General features: G+C 41.0%; 1 protein-coding gene across 1 annotated transcript in view; it reads right to left on the bottom strand.

The window, feature by feature from the left end:
* Positions 1-9,614: 9,614 nt before the first annotated feature.
* The window catches only part of LOC125934010 (uncharacterized), a 110,159-nt gene continuing 95,301 nt past the window's right edge, over positions 9,615-24,472 (bottom strand). The window contains exon 5 of the mRNA XM_049647315.1: positions 9,615-11,387. Coding sequence (XP_049503272.1) covers positions 11,369-11,387 — 19 coding nt within the window. The 3' untranslated portion in view covers positions 9,615-11,368. The remainder of the gene's footprint in view (positions 11,388-24,472) is intronic.

Below are 24,472 nucleotides of genomic sequence, written 5' to 3'. Positions count from 1 at the left end.
TGGGTTCACTGTAGATTGTGATCCTACCTTGGATAAGGGGGAAAGGAGACATGACCAGCTGAACTATGCCTAAACAGAACCTACAGAGTCCCCATCTCCCTGGATTCACCTCAGAACGCAGGGACCACATTATGATTCCCCAAAACAGAGACTGTAAGTCACGCCCCATCAATCAAGCAGGAGCGAGAGGCAGAGCTGGCCCGGCCCCCAGTGGCAATTTGTTACATCTTGTTCTGAATCTCTTAATAGGTTTTTAAAAATGTATTTCATTACACACAATCAACAGCATTCCAGAAGTTGGAATTCACTTTCTTTATGTTCAAAAACTGTAAGAGGTTCTTTTTAACATTAACACCATTAACATCATCAGGCTGAGATGATCACCCCTCCAGAAAAGAACTGCTCAGAAACCTATCTAATCTATCACATCGGAAGAACCCCCTGTGATTTCAACTCCACTGCTCCCTCAGACTTGAATGGCTTTTAACAAATGCCCTGCACTCTCATCTGAAGAGAACGATTTGACCCCTTGGAAGAAAAAAACGTTGACAGCTCTAGGACACATGTATTTTAATTTAAATCTGACCCAGAGTAAAACATCTACCTGACCCATCAGTGGGAAAAAAAAATTTTAAACACTCCCTAGATATTACTTACCTTACTACATCTGCATATCATGAGACCCCGATTTGTTACCATTCAACAAATAGGGTTTTCTAATAATAGGGAGTTGAAGAATAGACAGCATGTTTTAACTCTTTTTTACCTCCTAAATTTCATTTTGAGCTTTCCAACAATATGGTTTCCTAGCCGTGCAAGAATCCCAGCTTTACTTTTTCAGTCATATCCCTACAGTATGACAAGCATTTCCAGAAAGAAAAAATAGCTGTATTTGCCATCTGTACTCACTACCTAAAGTTCTACAGCTATGTTTTTGCACTGGGGCATTAAGAATGGCAAAGGGAGCTGATACCTCCTGAAGCCAGTTCTGAGTGCCTTCTCCCCTGTGATTCACATGACCCCTTTTCAACATAAATTCTCCGTTCAATTTCACTAATACCTCAACATTTTTGGATTTCTTCTATTCTCATCTCAATAAGCTAGTGCTTATGGGAACAATAAAAAACCACTCCCTTCCACAACATTTGTGTGCATGTGCCTATATATGCGTTCGTCTGTCATTTCCAGATCTGAACTTCAGATCCAGTAGTCAAATAGTGCATACGAAACAAGAGCTATAGGGGCGCCTGGGTGGCTCAATTGGTTAAGCATCTGACTTGGGCTCAGGTCATGATCTCGCAGTCTGTGAGTTTGAGCCCCGCGTGGGGCTCTGTGCTGACAGCTCAGAGCCTGGAGCCTCCTTCGGATTCTGTGTCCCCCTCTCTCTCTGCCCCTCCCCCACTCATGCTCAGTCTCTCTCTGTCTCAGACATAAATAAACATTAAAAAAATTTTTTAAAAAAAAAGAGCTACAGAATGAAAATAGATCAGTGAAGGAGTATCCCTTGCCACCACTTCCACTGGGTCCCTGAGGGATGTAATCCGGGAAATCTTCTCAGTCCCTTGATCCAGCCAAGCCCTCCATTAAACAGACCTTCCAGACAGAGGGGACTGGGTGGATGCCTCTGTAAGAGATCACCACATATTTTCATAGTTTACGAGGATAAAGCAATTACAGCTTTAGTTGTTCATGAATAAAGCCTCTTTAACATTTTAATGAGAACATTAAACTCAGCTTCACTTGGTTTGGCCTCCCCAGAAAGTCTGTTAGCCTTAGAGAAAGTTTCTTTAAAAAGCAGTAATGAAATTGCAGGCCTGTCTGTGCCCCATAGGGCATGACTGGGCCACAAGCACTGGATGCATTGTTTCCCTCCTGAACTAGCCTATATATTGTGATAAGACTACAGTTTGGTAAATGAGAGAAGGCATCTGAAGAAATACCCTCCTCTCTGCAGTATTTGTGTGCTTGTGTGTGCTCACTCATTTTATATCTGACTCGTCTCCTAATTCGCTTTTATGTTATACACAGCTTTGACTACAATGTGTGACTCAATAAATGTTAAATCATACTTTTCTGCTATTTTCCCTTAATCATTTTCTACTGCCTGTGTTCTCTCTTGCGATGTGACTGATTCCCACCAAGGCTACCAACTGCTACTCGCCTGGAGACCCATTAAATTCAGCAGACAACCAAGAAAGCTTCAGAAGCCAAAGGTGAACAAGAAATAATTCTCAGACTCAGTGACTTAACATGAATGTCTGCCTCTTCTTCCGAACAAAACCCGAAGCAGTGTAAATGAAAGAGTTTGTCACCTTGAAAACCGGGTGGAAGAGAAGAGTAAAGCTAAAGGTTCTTAATACCAAGGTAATTCATCACATTTACTGAACACCTACTGTGGATGAAGGACTAGTCTAGATACTGGGGATAGAGTCAGGAATAAGGCAGACAAGACCTCCACTCTCACAGAGCTTAAGATGTAGCTGGAGAGACAGGAAGTAAACAGAAAGAACATGTTAGAAGGGAATAAGTGCTATGAAGAGCATGCAACAGGGCAGTATGATAAGAGAGGCTAGTTAAACAGGGTGGACAGGAAAAGCCACGCAGAGCAAAAAGCTACAGCAAATCCTTAAGGTCATGAAAAGACAGAAAGCTGAAATGCATGCTAGTAAGTGAAAGAAGATAATCTGAAAAGGCTACATACTGTCTAATTCCAACTGTATGACATCTGGAAAAGGCAAAACTATGGTGGAGACTGTCCAAAGATCAGTGGTTGCCAGGGGTTGGGGAGAGGGAGAGATGAATAGGCAGAGTACAGAGGATTTTTACACAGTGAAACTGTTCTGTACAATACTATATGATGGCAGATATATGACACTGTATCATCGTCAAAAGCCATAAAATGTACAACATTAAGAGTGAACCCTAAAGTAAACTATGGGCTCTGGGTGATAAAGATGTGTTAGTGTAGGAGCATCAGCTGTAAGAAGCGTCACTCCCGTGTGGGATGTCCACAGGGGAAGCACCTGCCCATGCGCATGGGGTAGGGGGCAGGGGAGAGAAGAGAGACAGGAGAATTCTCTGTACCTTCTGCTCAGTTTTGCTGTGAGCCCAAACCTGCTCTACAAAAAGTCTGATTTTAAAAATCCTTAAGGTAAGAAAGAGTATGGTGTGCTGAAGAAGTTCAGCTTCACCAGAGTCTGGTGAACGAGGCAGAGAGGAATGGCATGAAAGTGAGCCAAGTTGATCATGGTTAGGAGTTTGAATTTCATGCTAAAAGCACCAGGAGCCACTGGCTAGTTTTAAGCAGGGCTCATTTTAATGTGTTTTACATTTGTGAAAGGTCACTCTGGCTACCATGTGGAAAATGCATTACAGAGAGGCGGTCAACGGAGGCTGATGATGGTGGTCTGGTCAAGGGTGGGAGAGGTGGGTGGGTTTGAGATACATTTGAAAAAAAAGCTGACAGGATTGGCGACAGATAGACTGGATATGGGGGGTGTGGGGGGAAGAGAAATCAAAGACGATTGCTGAAGAGGAGGAGACGGAACTTACTAAGATGCAGAAGATCCCTGGGGAACGACCTACGAAGACCACACAAGGTGCCATGTGCCGTGTGGCAGACATATGGAAGCAGCGAGAGTGCCTGCGTCCACCAAAGAACTCAAGTTCTGTTTGTTTGATTCCTGCCTTAATGTGAATAGCAAATGTATGCATGTGCGATCCATGGACACACACACACTCACATATATCCATTTGGATATACATGAATACATATAATGCTTAGTAAATGGTTTTTGCAACTCAAAGCAAATTTACAATTATTTCAGTAATCTTTCAAGGAAGGAAGAGAAAGATTATTATTGGTGTTATTTCCATTAACTTGCAAGAAAGCTGAGGGCAAATGAGGTGAAGGGTCTTGCTGAAGGTCACACAGCAACTGACCGGCAGAGCTAACGCTAGGAACCAGGTTCCCTCACAGGAGATGACACCATACATATATCACACTCTTCTGGGCATCCTCTAGAATGTGCAAGGAGCCCTGTGAGCACTGCTCTCAATGTGAGCACACACATTCTGGATAAGGGTGGGGTGCTACTGCTGCATTTCCTTTAGCTCATCCTGTCTAGACGCTATTTAAATACTCTATAAAATGTGACTGACAAAACTAAAAAAAAAATCAGTTAACACGAAAGCAAACCTTACATAGAGCAAATCAAACCCTAAACTAAAATGTGACACAGATTTTTTTAAATGGACATTTTATTTTTTAATTTTTTAATGTTTATTCATTTTTGAGAGAGAGAGAGAGAAAGAGAGAGGGCAGAGAGAGGGAGGGAGACATAGAATCCGAAGCAGGCTCCAGGCTCTGAGCCATCAGCACAGAGCCTGATGCAGGGCTGGAACCCATGAACCGCTTCATCATGACCTGAGCTGAAGTCAGATGCTCAACCAATTGAGCCACCCACGTGCCCCTAAATGGACATTTTAACTACAAACAACAAGGTCCCCCGTGCACAAGCTCTTCAGAAACCCTCCTAAGGGTGACGCAGATGGAGCTTGCTCATCAATGGAAGAAGCCCATGTGCCCATGACTCACTGGCAGAGCAGCACCTCCTTATATACTTCATCTGGGATTCCTCTCTCAGTCTTTAGGTTTCTCAAAAAGCACTGAAAGCCCAAACAAATATTAGGAAAAAGGAAAACAAAAATGATAGAACCAAATGGCTGACAGGTCTGGTTTTTTGAAACATCATTTAAAAGAGAGAAATTCAGCCAGGTGGAATTATCACTAAAATAATTCAGATCGTATTTAAAGAAGACAAACACAAGGGGCAGGACTGGGAGGCCTGGACACGCTGTTGAGTCTGCATCCTACCTATACAAGTTTTAAAAATAGGCTTCACTCTGCCAGGCTCTCCCTCAGAAGTTGTGAGGACTCCCACCTCACAACATTTTGAAGTCTGAAAGGGAAACAGTGAGGGGGTGTCTGCCTCTGTGTTTGTCCCTGTGAGTCATACATTCTCTGTTCCTACTGAATGTGGGTTGTTTGTTTTCTTGTTGGTTTGTAGACTTCCTCTCTACTGCTTTTCTCTAATCATGTTTTTCCAAAGGACCCCGGCAGAGCACGCATAGCCCCACTGATGGACAACAGGGCCACAGTTAGTGGTAGTCACGATAACTAGACCGAGAACACCCAAAGACGGGGATTCGGAAGAAAGAGTTTGAGAAGCTTGGTCAGTTACGCCCCCATCCTCCAAACTGGAGATTTAGAATATCATTTTTCGGGGCTAAAATCATATATAAAGACGGGAATCACTCTCCTCTGGCACTGATTTTCTTACCAAATGCTTTCATGAAGGTATACAAGGGATATGCTGTCAGCACACACAAAAGGACAGTGGACACTTGTCCCATTGTTAGATATACACTCAGGTGGCTCACTCTGAAACTCCCTGCAGGCTCTCACCAAGGTTCCATTCACATCAAGATCTTCCACCCAGGCCTTATCTATTCCTGTCCATTCTGCCCTATGGAATGCTTTTTATTGTTTGGACACACCATCTTCTCATATCATTAGATTTTTTTTTTCTTTTTTTTTTTTTGGTAGGATGGTAATTGAGATTTGCAAAGAGAGTTCAGGAAAGACAGAGAGCAAGAGTCAGGACAAACTGGGAGTAATTCATAGGAACCTGACTCAGAGAGCCTGCTCCTAGTGAGAGCCTAAGCCCATGCCCAAGATGGAGCCCTGGGGAGTACAGACAAAACACCACTAGGAGTGAGTGACTGGAAAAAAGCAATGGATGAGAAACCAAGGGCACAGTCAACATGGTGGCCCACTGACACCACCATGAGACATCTTAAAGGCAACTCCAGGGGCTGGAAGCAGAAGCTGCAAGGATGCCAATGTAATGTACCTGTTACAGGAAATGGTGAGGAACTGAGCAGACAAAACTAAGGTGCATGTTGATACTCTTTACCCTCCATGGTCAAAACCATCTCTTTCCACTTATTTTTCTATATTCTTCCTTCACAGCTTGAGCCCAATGTTAAATGTCCTATTATCCTCACATGACACCCGAAACCCTGCACAAGCACACACTGTAACTTTCTTTGCAAAGCATTTTTCACATCTACTGTGTCATTTAATTTACGCTACACTATGTGACATAAGCACTTAAATAAATCCAGGCCCAAAGCGATTTATAGTCTTACACAAGAGAAAGAGCCTTCACGCAAACCCAGATCCTCTGACTTGGGATCCTGTGCTTCTACAATATGCTGCTAGTGTATTTCTGACTCTCTAACTCTATGTGCTGTAAATTTCATTAATCTAGACTTCACTGATTCAGAATTGGTGAGGCCATAAAACATCACCATGTGATACCCCACTTACTTGGAAATCTGGGATGTGCTATAATAAGTATTGTGCCTACAATATTGGTACAGGATATTGGACGGGAAAGCTATCGCCCTGAAAGTACAGCAAAAGAAAGCCTGCCTTTGTTTATTCCATCAGGGCCAACATCACCAACTTAGCACCAACATGCAGTTAAAAAAAAAAAAAAAAAGATGGATCTGCTAACTACAAATGATGTAATTCTGTGTTTGTGGCTCATCAATGTTAAAAATTTCAAAAATAGCCCCCAAGTCTAAGCAGTATGATCTTAAAGGAGTCGTACTGAGTCTATAGGCTAAAATAAAAACCAACCACCCTCACACGCTTTTGTCAAGTACCTTTATCATGTCTTATATTACCCTGGAGTTCGACTTTTCTCTTAATTTGTATCTGCCTCTCCTGAAAGAGTCCGGCATAAAGCTGGTTTTTAAATATTTGTTGAATGGTGGGATAGAAGGACACACAAGGGAAAGAATGCATGTGACCATCAGGCTACAGTCCATGTCGGGTGAAGAGTGAAATGTTACTTGAGTCAGACCCAGCTGACCAAGCCTGGGGCTTTGCAATCATGTACATCTAAATTCAAATCCCGCTATTTGCCAACTGTGACACTGTGAGCAAATTAACTCCTCTCTTGACTCTAAGCTTCCTCATGAGCAAGACGGAGAGAACCCTGGGCACCATGCAGAAGTGGCGAGAGAGTTAAATGAAGTCACAGATTTGGCACACTGCCAAGGCCGCCTGCAGTTTTGTTATCCTCCCCCCCTTCCTCTGGCCCACATTTAGTGTGACCCCTTGCACACCAACCTTCATAATAGTGCTTCCATATACAAAACCCCCTTGTAAAGCTAATGGCTAAACATCAACTTCCTTTACAATGGTGGCCACTTTCCCTTCTGTGAACATCAAATTTACCCATTCGTGATCTAGAGATAAGTTGTGCATGGCTGGTGTTCAACAAATTTTAATGCCTTTTGAGTAAATGTCCCAGGGAAGTGAAGCTCCCCCTTTTATACACCAATACCCCGTATTTGAAAGCTTTCCAAAATATATTGTGCCCTTTATCACTTTGCTAAAATAACAGGTTGAAAGAACTTTAACCTTTTTTTTTTTTTTTTTTTTTTGACTCAGGGTTATCAACACAAACTTAAGACACAGCATTGGAATAAAAGTTATAATTTTTCAGAGGCTTTTTAAGTCAGTACATTTGCTCATACTAAATATTGCCAGATTCCTACACTGTGATCATTCCTTTCATTTCTTCCTGTGGTCAGCAGCTTCATATCCTGGAAGGCATGAGACACCGTGGAATTTACAAAACAAAGTCCTTGTCATCTTCAGAGTTCATGAGGATCATTCTCAGATATTTTTTCTCATCTGTGGCTTCACGAGCACATGTTTAGTAAGAGCTACAAGGAAGACCCATATACTTCCTAGTCCAAGAATTCATGTTTCTATCTCTAATGTCTTACACGTTATAAGGTACTCAACAAATAGTTATACAGCGAATTAATAGAGCTAACACTACACAACCTATGTAATTACTGTTTCCTATTTGAGACTTTGTTCTACTCCACAGCTAGGGCCCTTACTCATTTGAGGCTGTACTTTTTTATCTGCAAAATAAGGCAACTGGGTTAAATTATCCTTTAGGTTATTTCCAACATTAGCCTCCCCCCCGCCATGACCCTATCCTTCTAGGCACATATATATGTTCCATATGATAGAACTGCTGGAAATCTGACCACCAGATGAGTGAGGCACTAGAGGACATAGTGAATCCCTGTAATCCAGAGCCCTAGTACGAAAGCCCTATCCTTGTACCATGGCAGCAAATATAGAAAGAAGTAGCTCTCCTACTCATTTCTCCCACCATTAACATCATATATAGGAGTAGAAATATTGGCCTTGGAATGTAAACATATTGATTTTGTGTGTGCGTCAAATGTTCATAAGTGGAAAACCAAGTATTTTTTCAAAAGAAGTCAACTGCATCCAGGCAAATAAAACCTTAATGGAAAATTTTTTTCTAATAACTATCATCTAGTGCGTTCGTTGACTCCTTGTTCCAAGCTATTTCTTCAAACACCACTTTGTTCATATATTAACTTACCAGCTACATTTGCTTAAATAATACCACAGTTTCACTGTTTACACATAAATTCAATTCAACCTCCTTAAGCTACAGCCTAACTTTCTCCCTTAAAACCAAAATTTCTAAACAAAATGAGTTCATGAGTTTCACACAGAAAGGAAGTAGATGGTTTCAAATAACAAGTCAAACATTTGTCCACGAACATGGTTGGGAGGTCATCACAAATGCCGCTTCTCCAGAGGCCTGAGGTGGGGAAGCCTTGGATGACTTTCTCTTCCAGGCGGATGGTGTTCCTTTAATTCGATTCTACATGAATTCAAGGTATACTTCCTTAAGCATGCCAAATTCTCAAGAGAATACAAAAAAGTGAATAGAATATATCATCTCTGCCTCAGAGGAGATGCGGCAAGGCTGAGCACGTAAGAGCAGTAACACTGGAAAAGGATGGCTGAGGACAGAATCCCAACTTTTCCATAATTAGCTGTGAAACTTGGGCAAGTGACTTTACCTTTCTGATGCAGTGTCTATATCAGCATAATGCTGGTGAGAGCAGGTCTGACCTCACAGCGTTGTGCTGGGGATTACAGAAGCCATTATGCCTAAGGCATTAAGAACAGTTCCTGGCACACAGTGAACACTCAAGGTCAGTATCATCACCGTGATGGTTATAATTGTCATCATTATGAATGTACAATCCAGTTGTTAAACATTTTCATTTTTTATTTAATAAAATCAAAGCTATAACAGATCCTAGGAAATGAAAAGAGGAAAAGTGGGGGAAAAAAACCCTTTTCCAACAAGTTCCATCATTGTCCTCCTGTCTTCCTGACAAATGCTAACTGTATCTGCTCCTCAGAGAGATGTAAAGATGGCAGTGAGTGAGGGATAAAGTGAGGGATAAAGACATAAAGAAACATGATAAAGAGGAGAGGAGAGAAAAAGAAAGGGTACATATGGAGGAGCATTTCTGAGTTCTTTAAAGCTGCCAGATAGGAGTTGAACTGGAGACAGAGAGAGAGAGAGAGAGAAGAAAAAGAAGGAGGAGGAGGAGGAGGAAGAAGAGGAGGAGGAAGAGCGGAGGAGGAGGAGGAGGAGGTCGTCATTTGCTCAGCCTTGCCTGGACTCTCTCCCTTCTCTGCTCAGAAAATCCTTCCTCAGGCATTGAGCTACCTCACTTAGCTTTTCCTTACCATTTCCATGTGTTTCTTTCCACCGTTTACTCTGTTTCACAGAACATGATATGTATTAAGTGCTTTAGAAGTCACCTCATCCAACCTTCTTATTTTATACATAAGAAAAGCTTAGGGCCAATAGGACAAAGTCATTGTCCCTGGTGGTACAACTCCAGAGGGGCACACAATTAAAACTGGGCTCCTTGTGCCCTAGGCCTGGGCTGTCTCCCTTAGGACAACAAAAGGAGTACATTTACCAAAAAGGAGACTGGCTGGCTCTTGTCCCATTTGGCAGATACATAAATGTTTATCTTGGGAGGAAAATCTTGAGTAATATTTTTAAATGAATTAACAAGAATGGTACTGTTTTTAATTCAATAGACATGTTTTATTATTAACTTCATTGCCCGCTAAGCCTGAAATTAGGTTTTTCTATGCTTGGGCAGGTCCTGCCTAACCAATAACAGGACAATCAGATTTCAATTAAACAGATATTCCCACTCGGGCCATACACATAAACACACACACACACACACACACACACACACACATGCACACAACCAAGAGGCACTTAATCAAAACAAACTTTGAGCCCATTCTTGTCACTCTCCTGGCCTATGTTTAGGAGAAGGAGATATCAAATATTACAAGATAAGACTCTCCTAGTACAAAGATTTTAAATCACTTGTCTTCCAAAAGAGGAACACATTTCTTGCTATTTCTCCATTTACTATTTCTAATCCAGCAGCAAAAGGCAGCCTAACCACAGCCTTTAACACACTTTTTATTTCTGGCTTCTGAATGTCTTCAATATGGGTTTGCCCAAATCAGGCCAATAGTCTCTTACATGTTCAATTTCTTTAATCCCAGCTTTCACCTCTACAATGGAAGACTGAAGCTCTAAAACCAGAGTCTTTCCGTACATACTTTACATACATACATACTTTAATAACATACTTAAAAACAGATACCACATATATTTTCCTGTTGTTTTTTTTTTTTATCTCAAATCTTTAAGTATCTGGCTAAGAGAAACCCTTTGAAACAAGAAAAAAAAAACCCTAGTTACCCTCTTCTCCCTTCTCTTTCCCTACTATCTGATGGGTAGAATCTCCTCTTTGATTTGCTTCACTGCGTGGGGTTTCAAACATATGACGTCACCGTGATTAAGGGAAAGATTCAGGCATTCTTTTAACAGCTGCATCGACTACAGGGACATCTGACTGTGGGCCACTAAAAGTAACTCAGCTCTGCTGTGTAAATAGGTGTTTACCTTGAGGAGAATAGACGCATATAAGGCTGATTTATTAGCACTGTTTGGTAAGTATTATTTATACAAATCCATACCCTACTACTATTATGTGTTTTGTTTTTCTTTTCTCTTGATTTTTCCTTCACAGAAGACATAGGCTGGCCACCATGGGGTGGCAACAGTTGTGGCTGCCACCTCACTCATATGAAATTCAACAACAGGAAAACAGAACCCAGCATTACAAAAACAATCGCAAAAACCAAACATTCACGCTCAAGAAGAACTGAACCAAGATTTGAAAGTTTCCAAGGACAGAGGAAAAAAAAAAAGTTGCCGCATCCTCCTACCCTGTATGCCAACTAGCAGTGGCCGTTCAGTCTCTCCAGATGCCCCTCAAAAACAGGAATGCACCAATGTAACAGGAGCTGAGATCCTGGGGGAGCCAATTAGATTTAAGCCGCTTTCAAAAATCTGTAAGAAAAAAAAAATGGAATTAGAAAAGAAACTTGGCACTTGAAATGACATTTTATGTGTTTTGCTTAGGGCCTGTGGAATACTACTCATATAATGACTCGTTGTCACGCTTATAAAATAAACCTTGGGTTTTTAATATAATTGAATAAAGTCATTAGCTGGTGAAACAAACCTAGCTTCAGAGGAAGAATGTGGCACATCAAATCTAATAGGTACCTCATCCTTCATCTTTGGAATTATCGACCAAAACATGACAAATTAGGCTAAGGTCAATGGCAGATAACTGCAGAGAAACTCCTCCAATGGCTGCCTGTGTATTCCTCTGAGGCTCCTGCAATTGTCTAGCAAAGCGCGGGTAGGGAGAGACCTGCAAGAAAGCAAGAATTTTCAGATTCCATGCCCTGCCCCCAAGACAAGCTCTATGGCCTTTTGATAACCTGTGGCAAGAGAAGATGGGACTAGGGAAGAGAAGCTCTCAGAAAAATTGTGCCTCCGCAGTTGCAGAAGGTATCTGGAGAGACTGAACAGTCACTGCCAGTAGGCGTGCAGGGTAGGAAGATGCGGCAATGTTTTTCTTCCTTAGAAACTCGCAAATCTTGTTTCAACTCTTCCCAGTGTTAAGCTTTTGATTTTTACAATTGTTTTTGTAATGTTGGGTTCTGCTCAGTTGGGTTTCAGCTGTTGGTGGAAACATAAGACCTGGTGTCCCCGACTCCCGGATCTCTCCAGAGCTCACTATACTAATCTGGTGGCTATTTATGAATCAGGCATAACCTTTCTTAATTAGATATATAGCAGGTGTGTCAAAGACAACAGAATCAGGCAAAAAGACAGTAAGACCTTAAAATAACCAACTTCAGTTGGGTTTCTGGGATGGTTTCTCTTTATTTAAGGATGAAGTAGCCACAGATCCATCTCCAAACATGATTTTGTAAAAGCAAACAGACTCTACCCTTGAGAACTTCATTCACTCCTTTACTTTTTTTTTAATGTTTATTTATTTTTGACAGAGAGAGAGAGAGAGAGAGAGAGAGAGAGAGTGTATGAGCGGGGGAGGGGCAGAGAGAGAGGGAGACACAGAATCTGAAGCAGGCTCCAGGCTCTGAGCTGTCATCACAGAGCCCGACGCGGGGCTCGAACTCACAGACCGTGAGATCATGACCAGAGCCAAAGTCAGACGCTCACCCGACTGAGCCACCCAGGCGCCCCTCCTTTACTTTTTTAATACAGCATCAAAGTAATTGGGTCTAAGAAGCCCACAAAGAGGTAAAAGGAAACATGCCCTCTTGAAAAACATTCCAGGGCTACTGGGCAAACATATGCTTTTGTTCTATGATGTGGTAGACTGTTGCAATTACATCACCTCAATTCTCCTTCTAGAAGGGATGCTTATCTCATTGTCTCTGGTGACAAATATGGATTCCGCACCTAGTCTGTGTCAAGCACTGAACCACATGTCAGGAGGGACAACAGGAGAAGAGAACTCCTATTCTGTCTCCACAGAAACTACACTCAAAGCTAATGAAGACATACATATCTCTTGGACATCAACCTTAGCAACATTTTTTGGGATATATCTTCTCAGGGAGACAAAAATGAAAATAAACCATTGGGACTACATCAAACTAAAAAGTGAAGGAAACCATCAACAAAACAAAAAGACAACCTACTGAATGGTAGAAGATATTTTCAAATGATAAATCCAATAAAGGGTTGATATTCCAAAGATATAAAGACCTCATACAACTCAACACAAAAACAAATAATCCAATTAAAAAATAGGCAAAGGACCTAAATGGACATTTTTCCAAATAAGACATACAGATGGCCAACTGTATGTCTTGAGAAGATGCTCAACATCACTAATGAGCAGGGCAATGCAAGTTGAAACCACAATAAGACACAATCCCACACCAGTAAGAATGGCTTGTATCAAAAAGAAATAAGTGTTGGTGAGGATATGGAGAAAAGGAACCCTCCTGTGCACTATTGGTGAGATGTAAACTGGTACTATAGAGAACAGTGTGGACCTCCCCCCCACCCCAAAAAAAAAATAAAAATAGAACTACCATATGATCCAGAAATTCCACTTCCGAGTATTTACCCAAAGAAAAGAAACACACTAATTTGAAAAGATATATGCACCCCTGTGTTTAGTGCAGCATTGTTTACAGTAGCTGAGGTATAGAAGCAACCTAAGGGGCCACTGATAGATGAATGGATAAAGAAGATGTGTTATATACATACAATGGAATATTAACCATAGTAAAGAATGAAATCTTGCATTATGTGACAATGTGGATGGACATAGTGCATATTATTCTACATTAAGTCAGAGAGAGAAAGACAAATACTATATGATTTCGCTTATATATGAAATCTAAAAAAATAAACAGAAAACAGAAACGGACCCATAAATACAAAGAACAAATTGGTGGTTCCCAGATGGAAAGAGGTTAGGAGAATGGGCAAAAGAGGTAAGGAGGCTTAAGAGGTACAAACTTCCAGTTACAAGATAAATAAGTCACGGGGATCAAAAGTACAGCATAGATAATATAGTCAATAATACTGTAATAAGGTTGAATAGTGACAGAAGGTGACTATACTTATCACGTTGAGCAATGAATAACATATAGAATTTTTGAACCACTGTGTCATACACCTGAAACCAATATAACATTGCATGTCAACTGTACTTCAATAAAAAAAAAAAGGTACATGTCTGTGTGTCTGTGCAGGAAGCGGCTCACATTTCAAAACCCATCTTTTTCAAGTTCCACCTTAAATACAGCCTATTCCATGAGATTGTTCTGATGTCCTAACCAGAAATAACATCTCCCTTACCTAAGCTCCTGTACCTTTTTCTGTTTTGTATTTTAGCAGTTTATATACCTGTCTTATTGCCTCCCCCTTAAATTATTTGAACATTATTATAATGACTGGCAAGAACAAAATATGTCAGTAAATGTCAAGTTCATGAATGTATGGTAGACACAGTATCTGAGTTACTGAGGAACCCAAGTGATCAGGAAAGATTTCACTCAGCTATACTCAACAGCACACCAGAGTTGAATTATCAAAGAGAAGAAAGAGCATATCTACATTAAGAAAATAAGCAAAAGTCTGATGTCTTTGGATATCTCCTAACACAGACATTTAAAATGTAGCAGGTTCTGATGACCCTCTGATTGGCCATGAAGGGCAATCAGAGTCCTTTGAAGATGGGATCATCAATCCCAGGATAGCACTAATCCATACCAGTGACTGGGGAATAATAATATCTTTGTTTTCGAAGGCCAGGAACTCCTTTGAGAACCTTCACCCTGCAGAGAGCAGGTAATCTTCAGAAACAATTGAATTCCCATGTTTACATTTACCACACTGAATGGTATGACCTCTTTGGACAGTAGGAAGGATTAAGAACTTAATCAAACCAATGCTTTGTTATGCACAACAACTTCAGCCAATCACAGTAACCAGCTTTGTCTATGAACTTTGGAACAGTATTTTCCCTAGATAATTACAAAATGGGAACACATATATGGTATCAGCCAGATCAAAGCATTTCATGATCGTAACTAAATAGTATCAATATAAATATTTGAGCTTTGGAATGGTTTTCAAAGAAATCGCATTTAGAATGTCTCTTTAGAGCTGACACTCTTTGAAATTACTGTTCCTTAAGCACTTACTTTCCTTTTGGCCTCATTGTGTACATCATGCTGCTCTTCCCCAATTTCCCAGGATCCCCAAGGTCATTCTCTACGGTGTTTGCTTTAAACTCAGCTTGGTGCCCAGATTCTGCTTTCAAACTCACTTGGATGACCCTTTCCCACACTGGGTCTCTTCATACTTCCCGACATCCAGATCTAGTTGATCTGCATTTTCTACAAAAAGTTTCACTTCCCAGTAACTGCAATCTGCTTCTTGCATAGTTTTCTTGCCATTCCCCTGGGTAGGTCGCTGCCCGGAAGGCAGAGAGGAGGAGCTTTTTGATGCTAATGAGGCCTCTGTGCGGGACTCCCAGCTAATGGTGAGGAGCCCAGTATGGTAGTTCTCTGGGGAGCCCAGGTGAATGCAAGTGTAAGGGCACAGCTGAGAGTCATTTAAGCACCTTGCCGTTAGCCTAAAACAGGTATTCCAACATCTGAGCAGTGACCTGTAAATGGCTTACATAATGAAGAAATGAGTCAGTGTACTTGGCAATTCAGACCTGAACTACATAAGGTATTAATTCAAAAGGAAATCTGAGAAGAGGACTGTTCTATGGTGACACATGGTTTTTTCTTTGAGGTGCCGGTAGTGGAATAAGGGTTAATGCATTATGGACATCCATATCCTTCTGCTGTTTTTCATCGTTGTGAACTTCTAGAGGACTCTTAGGTCCACTTTGAGCCCAGCTAGCCTTGCCTCCTGGGCATTCCAGGGAAAGAGGGCATGCCCATTACTTGTCCCATTAGCCCTCCTCCAGAATTGAAGAAACCTGCTGCAGCCTTTTAGAAGATGCAGGGGAAAAAACCATCACATGTTTTTTAACACTGAGAAATCTCCCAAAATAAGTGAAGTCTCAGCCAACATACACCAACCAAGGAATCAAAAGTCATGTATGAGACCTTAGGGTAATCTTTCAGATGGTCCGAATGACAAAGGAAAAGTGTCTGACACCCTAACCAGAGAAGACACAACGGGCAAGGCTTACCTTTTCGGACCTAATGACAAACCTTTAAGGAGCTCTTAGGATACACCAGGAATTTATTTGTATTATCTCATTTAATCCTCATTACAATCATTTAAGTTAGACGGTAGTATTAATATTCTCATTTTGGGGGGTGCCTGGGTGGCTGAGTCAGCTAAGCATCTGACTTCGGCTCAAGTCATGATCTTGCGGTGAGTTCGAACCCCATGACAGTCTATGCTGTCTATGCTGACAGCTCAGAGCCTGGAGCCTGCTTTGGATTCTGTGTGTCCCTCTCTCTCTGCCCCTCCCCTACTCGTGCTCTGTCTCTCAAAAAGAAATAGAAACGTTACAAAAATATTCTCATTTTTAAGATGGAGAAATTGAGGCTTAGCAAGCTTAGTTAAGTAAATCATCCAAGTCTCCCCAGTTAATAAGTAGCAGAGATGGGATGTGAATACATGCTATCGATTACTAGTAGTATCAGTGGCAAGGGAGATTTTCTATCGCGAGTAGGCTGTTTCTGAGAAATTTTGGAGGATGAAGGAAAAGAGGGAGCAGAAAAAAAAAAAACAAGAGTTCCTCAACAACAACAGCAACAACGAGACTCTGACAAGAATTAAAAAAAGAAACCCGAGGAAAACACGAGATTTCTCCAACCACACTGTCAGTTCATTTCTCTGTTATCTGGCTTAATGAGGCAAAAGGAGAGTCTAAAGTTGAACCTAGTGAACACTTGCCCACAAAGACAGGTTTGTTCGTAGCCAAGTGAGTCGTCTGCTAAAGTTACCCATGTAGACTCAAGCCTCACCTCACATGGTGTCATTCTCCTTCAAGTATGATCCGTCCCCATTTGCCTATTTCCAGCGGTCAACGCCCAGGAAATGAGTTTCCCAACTGTGTCTCCTCCTTGGGGAGCCTGGGGAGGGGTGGTGACATCATGGGAACAATATCTGTCTTCTCTTCTAGGACTCAACTGAATGTGTCAAATAAACGCTACTGCTAATCCTGCAGCAATGAATGAATTATTCGAATGCCAAGCAAATGTATGTGAAAAACAGCATACTATCTCCATCCCAGCCCCAAAGAAAAGGGGGAAAGGCAGCAATGAGAAACTACTCAAGCGAAACTACACAAGGGAGGTGAGCTTTACTCACTCCCTTCACTCCTCACACACACAAAGTGAACCTACATTTCCATTTTCATATTGCTGTAAACAGGTAAAAACAGAATTTGCTTCCTCCTCTGTGCTCTCATGCTCCTTTGTACAAATTGCTAAATTATAGTACTTACCATATTGTCCTGTAATTATATTTTAAGTGTCTGCCTTCCCACTAATGTAATAGCTCCCTTTCTCCCCTGAATATTTGTATCCAATGCATCTGGTATCAGGCTAAACAAAAATTTGTTAAACAAATGAAAGACTGAATGGAACAATGAATGAATGACAGCTTGCTCAAAGGCTCTCTTTAACTAGGGCAAAAAGAAATGTTCTTTTTTCCTCTGTCTTTATGACTGAAGATAGTTGATACTGTCACACTTACACTGGGGGGTGAATCATGCCTGTTTGTAGTATTAGGTTTCTAGGATGTTCTGGTACTTAATGAATGTTTTCGGTGTGGCTGTGTGTGTGTGTGTGTGTGTGTGTAGGCTCCTCTGCTCCTATATTCTATAGAATTAATCTCTCCCACCTTACACCTACCAAGCCTATATATCTCATAACTTACTCCCTTAATCACGGATTTTCTTTGAACTTAACTAATTCAATTAGAATTTTTTTTAAAAAAGGCATTCTTATTGTAAGTTGGAGAGAGGAAAGGTCAGAAAACGTGACATATTCCAAGTTTGATGGATGCTGGATATTCAGCAAGACTTGATACAGACACAGCCCCTCCTCTTGCAGAATTTACAGTCAGTGGGAAGAAGAGAGATAAATAATAAGGTGAGTAAAGTATAGTGACTATAATACAGAGGAAACAAAAGGTGTTATGAGAGCACATAAGAAGGAGATCAAACCCAGTCTGGAGATCAGGAAGGGTCTCCTAGACAAAGTATCTTTTAAGTTTCAGCCTGGGTGGGTAAATAAGACTTAACCAGGTAAAAGGGGAATTTGCCAAAGAGAAGTACCACAGGCAAGGAAGAACACAATGCAAGCAAAACACTTTTAAGAAGATAAGAATGGCTGGGGTTTAAGTGAGGGGGCAAGCCTGGGCCTCAGCTTACTTACTGTAAGAGCAATGGGAAGCCACTGAAGGATTTTAACCAAGGTGGTGATATTTGGGTCTGAGGTTAAGGAAAGAGACTTGGGTTATAGGTAAAGGCACACAGATTTGGGGGCTGTATTAGTAGAGTAGGCTAAGAGTAATAATAAGGATCTTCAACATTGTCCTTATAAAAAGATGACTCTGGCTGTCATATGGAGAATGGATTATAAAAATGTGAGACTATGTCCATAGATAGACACTCTTTGGATGCCATTTCGGTAGGTCACATGAGGAAAGAAATGATAGTGAAAATGGAAAGAAGTGGATGGGTTCAAAAGAACATTAAGACAGAATTAATAGACTGTGCCAACTGACTAGACCACGGTTGGTAAAGTTTTCTGTAAAGGGCCAGATCAACAAACCTTGGCCTTTGCTGGCCATACGGTTTCTACCACAACTACTCAACCCTGGTGTTTTGGTGAGAAAGGGGACATATGTAGGTAAATGAGCGTGACTTCATGCCAACAAAAATTTATTTATAAAAAACAGGCAAACAGGACAAATTTAGCCTGACTGAAGTTTGCCAACCCCTAGACTAACTGAGGGATGTAGCAGTAAGAGCAGTCAAAAATGGCTCCCAAGTATGTCACTTAGGTATCTGGTTGGCTAGGCCTGCTCTTTACAGAGGAAGGGACATTGGAAAAGGAATGGGGTCAGAGAGAGGGAGGTAGTGGCCAGGCTTTAGACAAGCTGAGTGTAAGATATGTCCAGTAAACAGTCACATGTTTGGATCTAGATTACGAAAATGACCTAGGCTATTTGTAAAGATATATAGGTTCGGGAGTTGTCTTAGGGCAGACTAGATGTTGTTAGCAGACCACCCAAAATCCATGGATTTAGTAAGAAGTTTCTCCCATCGTGATACAAGGAACTCAGATGGGGGGTGGGAAGACAGTCATTCCACGAGCCTGTCCAACAGCAGCATCCATCCCACTTAGCCAGAGGAGGGAGGTTCAGAGAGGAGCGCCTGTAGGGCTTTTTATGGCCCAAGTCTAAAAAGGGCATGCACCACGTCCACTCACATTCCCCTGGAGAGATCTTACTCACATGGCCACCCACCTACAAGCAAGGCTGGGAAACACACTAGAGCTGTGTGTCGAGGATAAAGGTAGAATGGATTTTGGTGGGCAGCTATCAGGATCCGCCACAAGAGTCAAAATTAAAGAATAGGCCAGGAAAGCATGAAGATGAATAGAAGTGAGCCAGACAACGGTGAAGAGTGAGAACAAGTTCAGGGCTCTGCAGAACACAAGTGTGAGAAGACGAACTGAGGAAGAAGAAGATGTAGCAAAGGAGAATGACAAAATGAAAATAAAACCGGAAGACTGTGTTAGACATTTAATGTACATAGGTAGAAAGGAATGCACACTTAATTGTTAAGCATCGATCCCAGCTCTGACAAGCTGACACTTATTTGGTACCTCTGATACCATAAAAAAATGGCATGAAAATGAGCCAAATTGCATTTAAGAGAAAAATGGCAAAATCAGCCCCTCAATAGAGCCAGATTTTCATTACCATTCAGATGGAGTGCTTTAGGGCTATGCGCTGCAATATTCATTTTTTTTTCATTCACTTTTTGTATCCATCAATCCACCTATGTAGGTAAAATGTATTTTCTGTATCAAAAATTTACATGGACATATTAATATAAATATGAATACACACCTGTCTGCATATACACACACACACTCGGCACTCACAGGATCCATTACCACAATGCACTCCTGTTTTGCTTCCACTTTTTGCAATTCTCCATTCTCTCTGCTTCGCTCAAGGCTTCTCTTCCAGCTCCCACCCCACCTGTTTGTGTGTCTGTTGCTGGCTCCGGATGAGAAGACCAAGAAGAAAACGGGTTGGATTCCTCCCTGATAACATTTTAGGCACTGCTCCATTACCACAAAAAAAGACACAGCCTGTAGCTTAAACAAAAAAACCCAGGCTGGAACCTCCATGCTGCCTTCCCTCAGCAATTCTGAGCCAAGCAGACTTAAGCTAGAAAAAGAAGAACATGGGATCTTGCAAGAGCTGTCTACCAATCCACCTTCTCTCTCTTTAGAATCTAAAATCTTTGGGACAAAGAAGGGGATTCTCAGGATTTTATATCTGGAACACTCTTTTTTGCAGAACAGCCAGCCTTGCTTATAAATAAGTTAAAAAAGAAAACAAGCAGATTAAAAAAAAAAAAAAAAGATCTGCCCAGGAGGTACACAGATGGTAAAGAAAACAAAATTAGTAACCTCTTCTACTTGCTCAGCATAAATTATTAGTGTACTCAACCTGACCAAGTGACTATTTATAAGCCTGACCTCGAACTTCGTGGCGTTCAATAAACATAAATTGAGGATGGCGACAATGCTACCCATATTTCCTTACTTAATGACACACAGTTGGCAGTTCAGTGACACAAATCATATGCATTTTATTCTACCGTTACTGCTCTTCACATGATAACTCATATCAGGTGTGAATCTATTAGAAAGAGCCTTCCAATTAGCAAAATTAATTCTTCCTTTGATTCGAGAGAGGCCGACTAGTGAGTGTAAGCACAGGACAACTTTGCAAGCAGCGTTTCTTCTTCTGGCTTCTGTGGACTTTTCTGTCAGCTCCAACAAGTCTTTCTTATTGCTACTTTTCCAGGGTCATCATTATTCAAAGTCTGCTAGCTTCAAGTATCATCTGCAAGGCACATCTAGAAATGTAGCTGCTGAAGCAGATTGTGTATGAAACTGAGAAACTGCAACTTGTCTCACACCGGCTACGTGAAATATGTAGGGTTTTTTGTTTTGTAATTCTAGATTCCCAGCTAGTCCACAGGGGAGCCGTAGCAGAAGGGCAGGAGTTCACCACCATGATGTGTCTGGGACCTGTGGAAGAGCCACAGGCGTTTCTTCGAAAAGAATCTGGGAATGCAAAACACAATGTGAATGCTCGGTCCAACGCCTTCAAAGGGCACTGGGGCTGACACTCCTTCATCCTTGTCAGTCTCCTAAAGCCACCAACTTACTCTGCCATCTTCTCCTCTTCACAAGACAATTTTTTGTCTCCTCCACGACCAAAAACTTGAGGCCATTCACCAACAGTGCTGGGAAACCCAGAGCCACCCTTCACTCTTCCATCGGCATCATTCACCATTCTTCATGGAACTCACCAAAACAGGCTTCGCATCTAACCCTCTTCTCCCCATCTGCTATGTCGCCTGGGTTGAGGTCCCTGTCACCCCTTATTTGGATTACTAAAGAACGTCTAGAGATCTCTTTGTTTATAGGCTGATTTCTCTAGAATGGATCGTACATGTGAAAAATTAAAAAAAGAAAATCTCTCTAAAACTCAAACCAAACAGTGTCAGGCCTCTGCTTAGAACACTTTAACAATACATGCCATCTGAAAAATATCCAAATTTCTTACATGGTTGAAAGAACCCCAAGCATTAGGCACCTGACCATGGCTCCAACTTCATTTCTCATGACATCTGCCCCGTATTTCACACAACACACACACACACACACACACACACACACACACACACACGTCCTGCTACTTCTTACCTCTGAGACCATTCATGCTAACGTCTCTGCCTGGAATGCACTTCCCCGTTACCCCAACCTGACCCTCACTTGGCTTACTCCTGCTACATCTTTACGGTTCATTCAGGGGTCACCTCCTGAAAGCCTTAGAAATCATTCTCAATACTCCTCAAATACTCTCCGCCTCACTCTGTAAGGGAAAGTTAGCACTGCTCGATGATAATATATTTTTGTATTTCTGAGTTAATATCATGGTAATAGATCTGCGGAACAGAGGAAAGGAAGCAGAATTAGATTCCAAAACCCATGGGAACTTTGTATGTGAGGGAAGTGGAAAAACAGCGAACTCTGGAATAATGGTGCTGAGGTAATGGAAAAATAATAATTTTGGATCCTTACCAAGTATCTGCCCCCCAAATTAATTCCAGATAGATTAAATCTTTAAATGTTAAAAAAAAAAATCACAAATGAACCAGAAGAAAATTCAAGGGACAATTTCTATAATCCAAGGGGAAGAAGATTTTTCTAAGCATGACTTTAAAGCCAATAACTATAAACATTAATACATTTGATTAAATAAATAACTTTTTAATTGTGAAAAATACTATAAATTCAAAGGAAAAGACAACTGAGAAATTGAGAAAAATGTATATTTGGCCCATTGCCTGGCATCTAATTTATTTTGAGTAAGTTGATTTATATGGTAGAGGGTTCATCTCCCTAATATATAAAGAATTCTTGTGAACCAATACAAAAATACAAACTCCCTATTAGAAAAAGCAAAACAAACAACCTTCACAGGTTTATAAAATGCTTCTAAATTTATGTAAAGTTTTCAAACTCCCAAATCAAAGAAATTTAAATTTTAAATAATATTTTGCATATCAGAATGACAAATATTTCAATTGTTTTAATGTTTATTTTTGAAAGAGAGACCGAGCATGAGCTGGGGAGGGCAGAGAGAGGGAGACACAGAATCTGAAGTAGGTTCTAGGCTCTGGGCTGTCAGCATAGAGCCCCACGTGGGGCTGGAACCTGCCAACCGCAAGATCATGACCTGAGCCTAAGTCAGACGCTTAACCGACTGCGCCACCCAGGTGTCCCTAGAATGACAAAAATTTTAAAAATACTTTCACTGAGGGGCGCCTGGGTGGCGCAGTCGGTTAAGCGTCCGACTTCAGCCAGGTCACGATCTCGCGGTCTGTGAGTTCGAGCCCCGCGTCAGGCTCTGGGCTGGCTGATGGCTCGGAGCCTGGAGCCTGTTTCTGATTCTGTGTCTCCCTCTCTCTGCCCCTCCCCCGTTCATGCTCTGTCTCTCTCTGTCCCAAAAATAAATAAAAAACGTTGAAAAAAAAAATTAAAAAAAAAATACTTTCACTGAAGATACGAGAAAATGGGTACTGTTAAACACCATTGATAAAAGAGCCCTGAAAAGTAGTTTACATGAGTATCAAAAATTATGACCCAGAATTTTCACCATAATTTATCCTAGAGAACAACTTAAATGTCCATCAACACAGAGTTACTTAAGAAATTATAGCGGCTCTTCATATTGCAATATCATATACCCATTAAAATGAAAGATATATGCAAAATTAGTTGCACAGAAAACTACACATGTTACAAAAGTTTCTAAAATTGGGTTAAAAACAATGTACGACGTTGTCCTGTGTTAAAATATATTTGTTTATATACACAGGAAGTGGGGGGGGGGGGAGTACATACTTGGAAGGATATTTACCAAAATGGAAATAATCATTATCTCTGAGAAGTGGGACTATAAGTTCTTTCTTCACATCTTCCTTTCGTCTTCACACCTTTTCATATTATCTAATTTTATCAACAGCATGAGTACTTTTACAATTAAAAACTACCAACAATACGACTGTTTCCATTGTTTGGAAATAAAACGGAGAAAGACAAAAACGATGTTCACGAGTGCATTGAGAGAGCAGGGTCACCTGTCTAAAAGAGCTGCCACCAACGAGGAGCCCTGAGGAAGTTCATCCACTACAGGTCTGCCAATGGGACACCAAAGAAAGACCTGAACTACTGCCTGCACAATTCACACCATAAATTTCCTTTTCCAAATCTTTCTCATACACAAGCCATCAAGCCTCCGATTCCAGTGAGCATAAAAAAGGATGAATTGTTAATTTTTATAATAGAGGAGGTAGAGTTAATTTCCTCTCTCCCTCTCTCTGACAGTTTGCCTATTTTTAGTCAGAAAAAAAAAAAAAAGCCAAAAGACCTTTCAGCTCTAAGGGTAAACCCATGAAGAGGTTACCAGAACATGTTGTAAGTCTACATATGTTCCTTTTTTTTTTTTTAATGTCTATGATTAGCTAATAGTTCTCACAAAAACAGATGGGAATCAGAATATGATTAGAAAAATGCAACAAACAAAATGTCAACTAACTAAGCTTTAAATTCTACAGATTTTATTACCCAATATTACTTTCAGCCCATCATTTTAAAATAGGGCCTTTCAACCATGGGGAGCAGGACAAAGCTAGGACTTAGTGACTGGTCTTTCTGAAAACAAAGGAAGTAAAAGTTATTTATAGTGACCTTTTAATGTTTACCTTAGAGCTGGCTAATCAGATGTAAATTGTC

The sequence above is a fragment of the Panthera uncia genome (genome assembly GCF_023721935.1).
Source record: "Panthera uncia isolate 11264 chromosome A1 unlocalized genomic scaffold, Puncia_PCG_1.0 HiC_scaffold_16, whole genome shotgun sequence".
NCBI lineage: Eukaryota > Metazoa > Chordata > Mammalia > Carnivora > Felidae > Panthera > Panthera uncia.
This window is presented reverse-complemented; position numbering and strand designations above follow the sequence as displayed.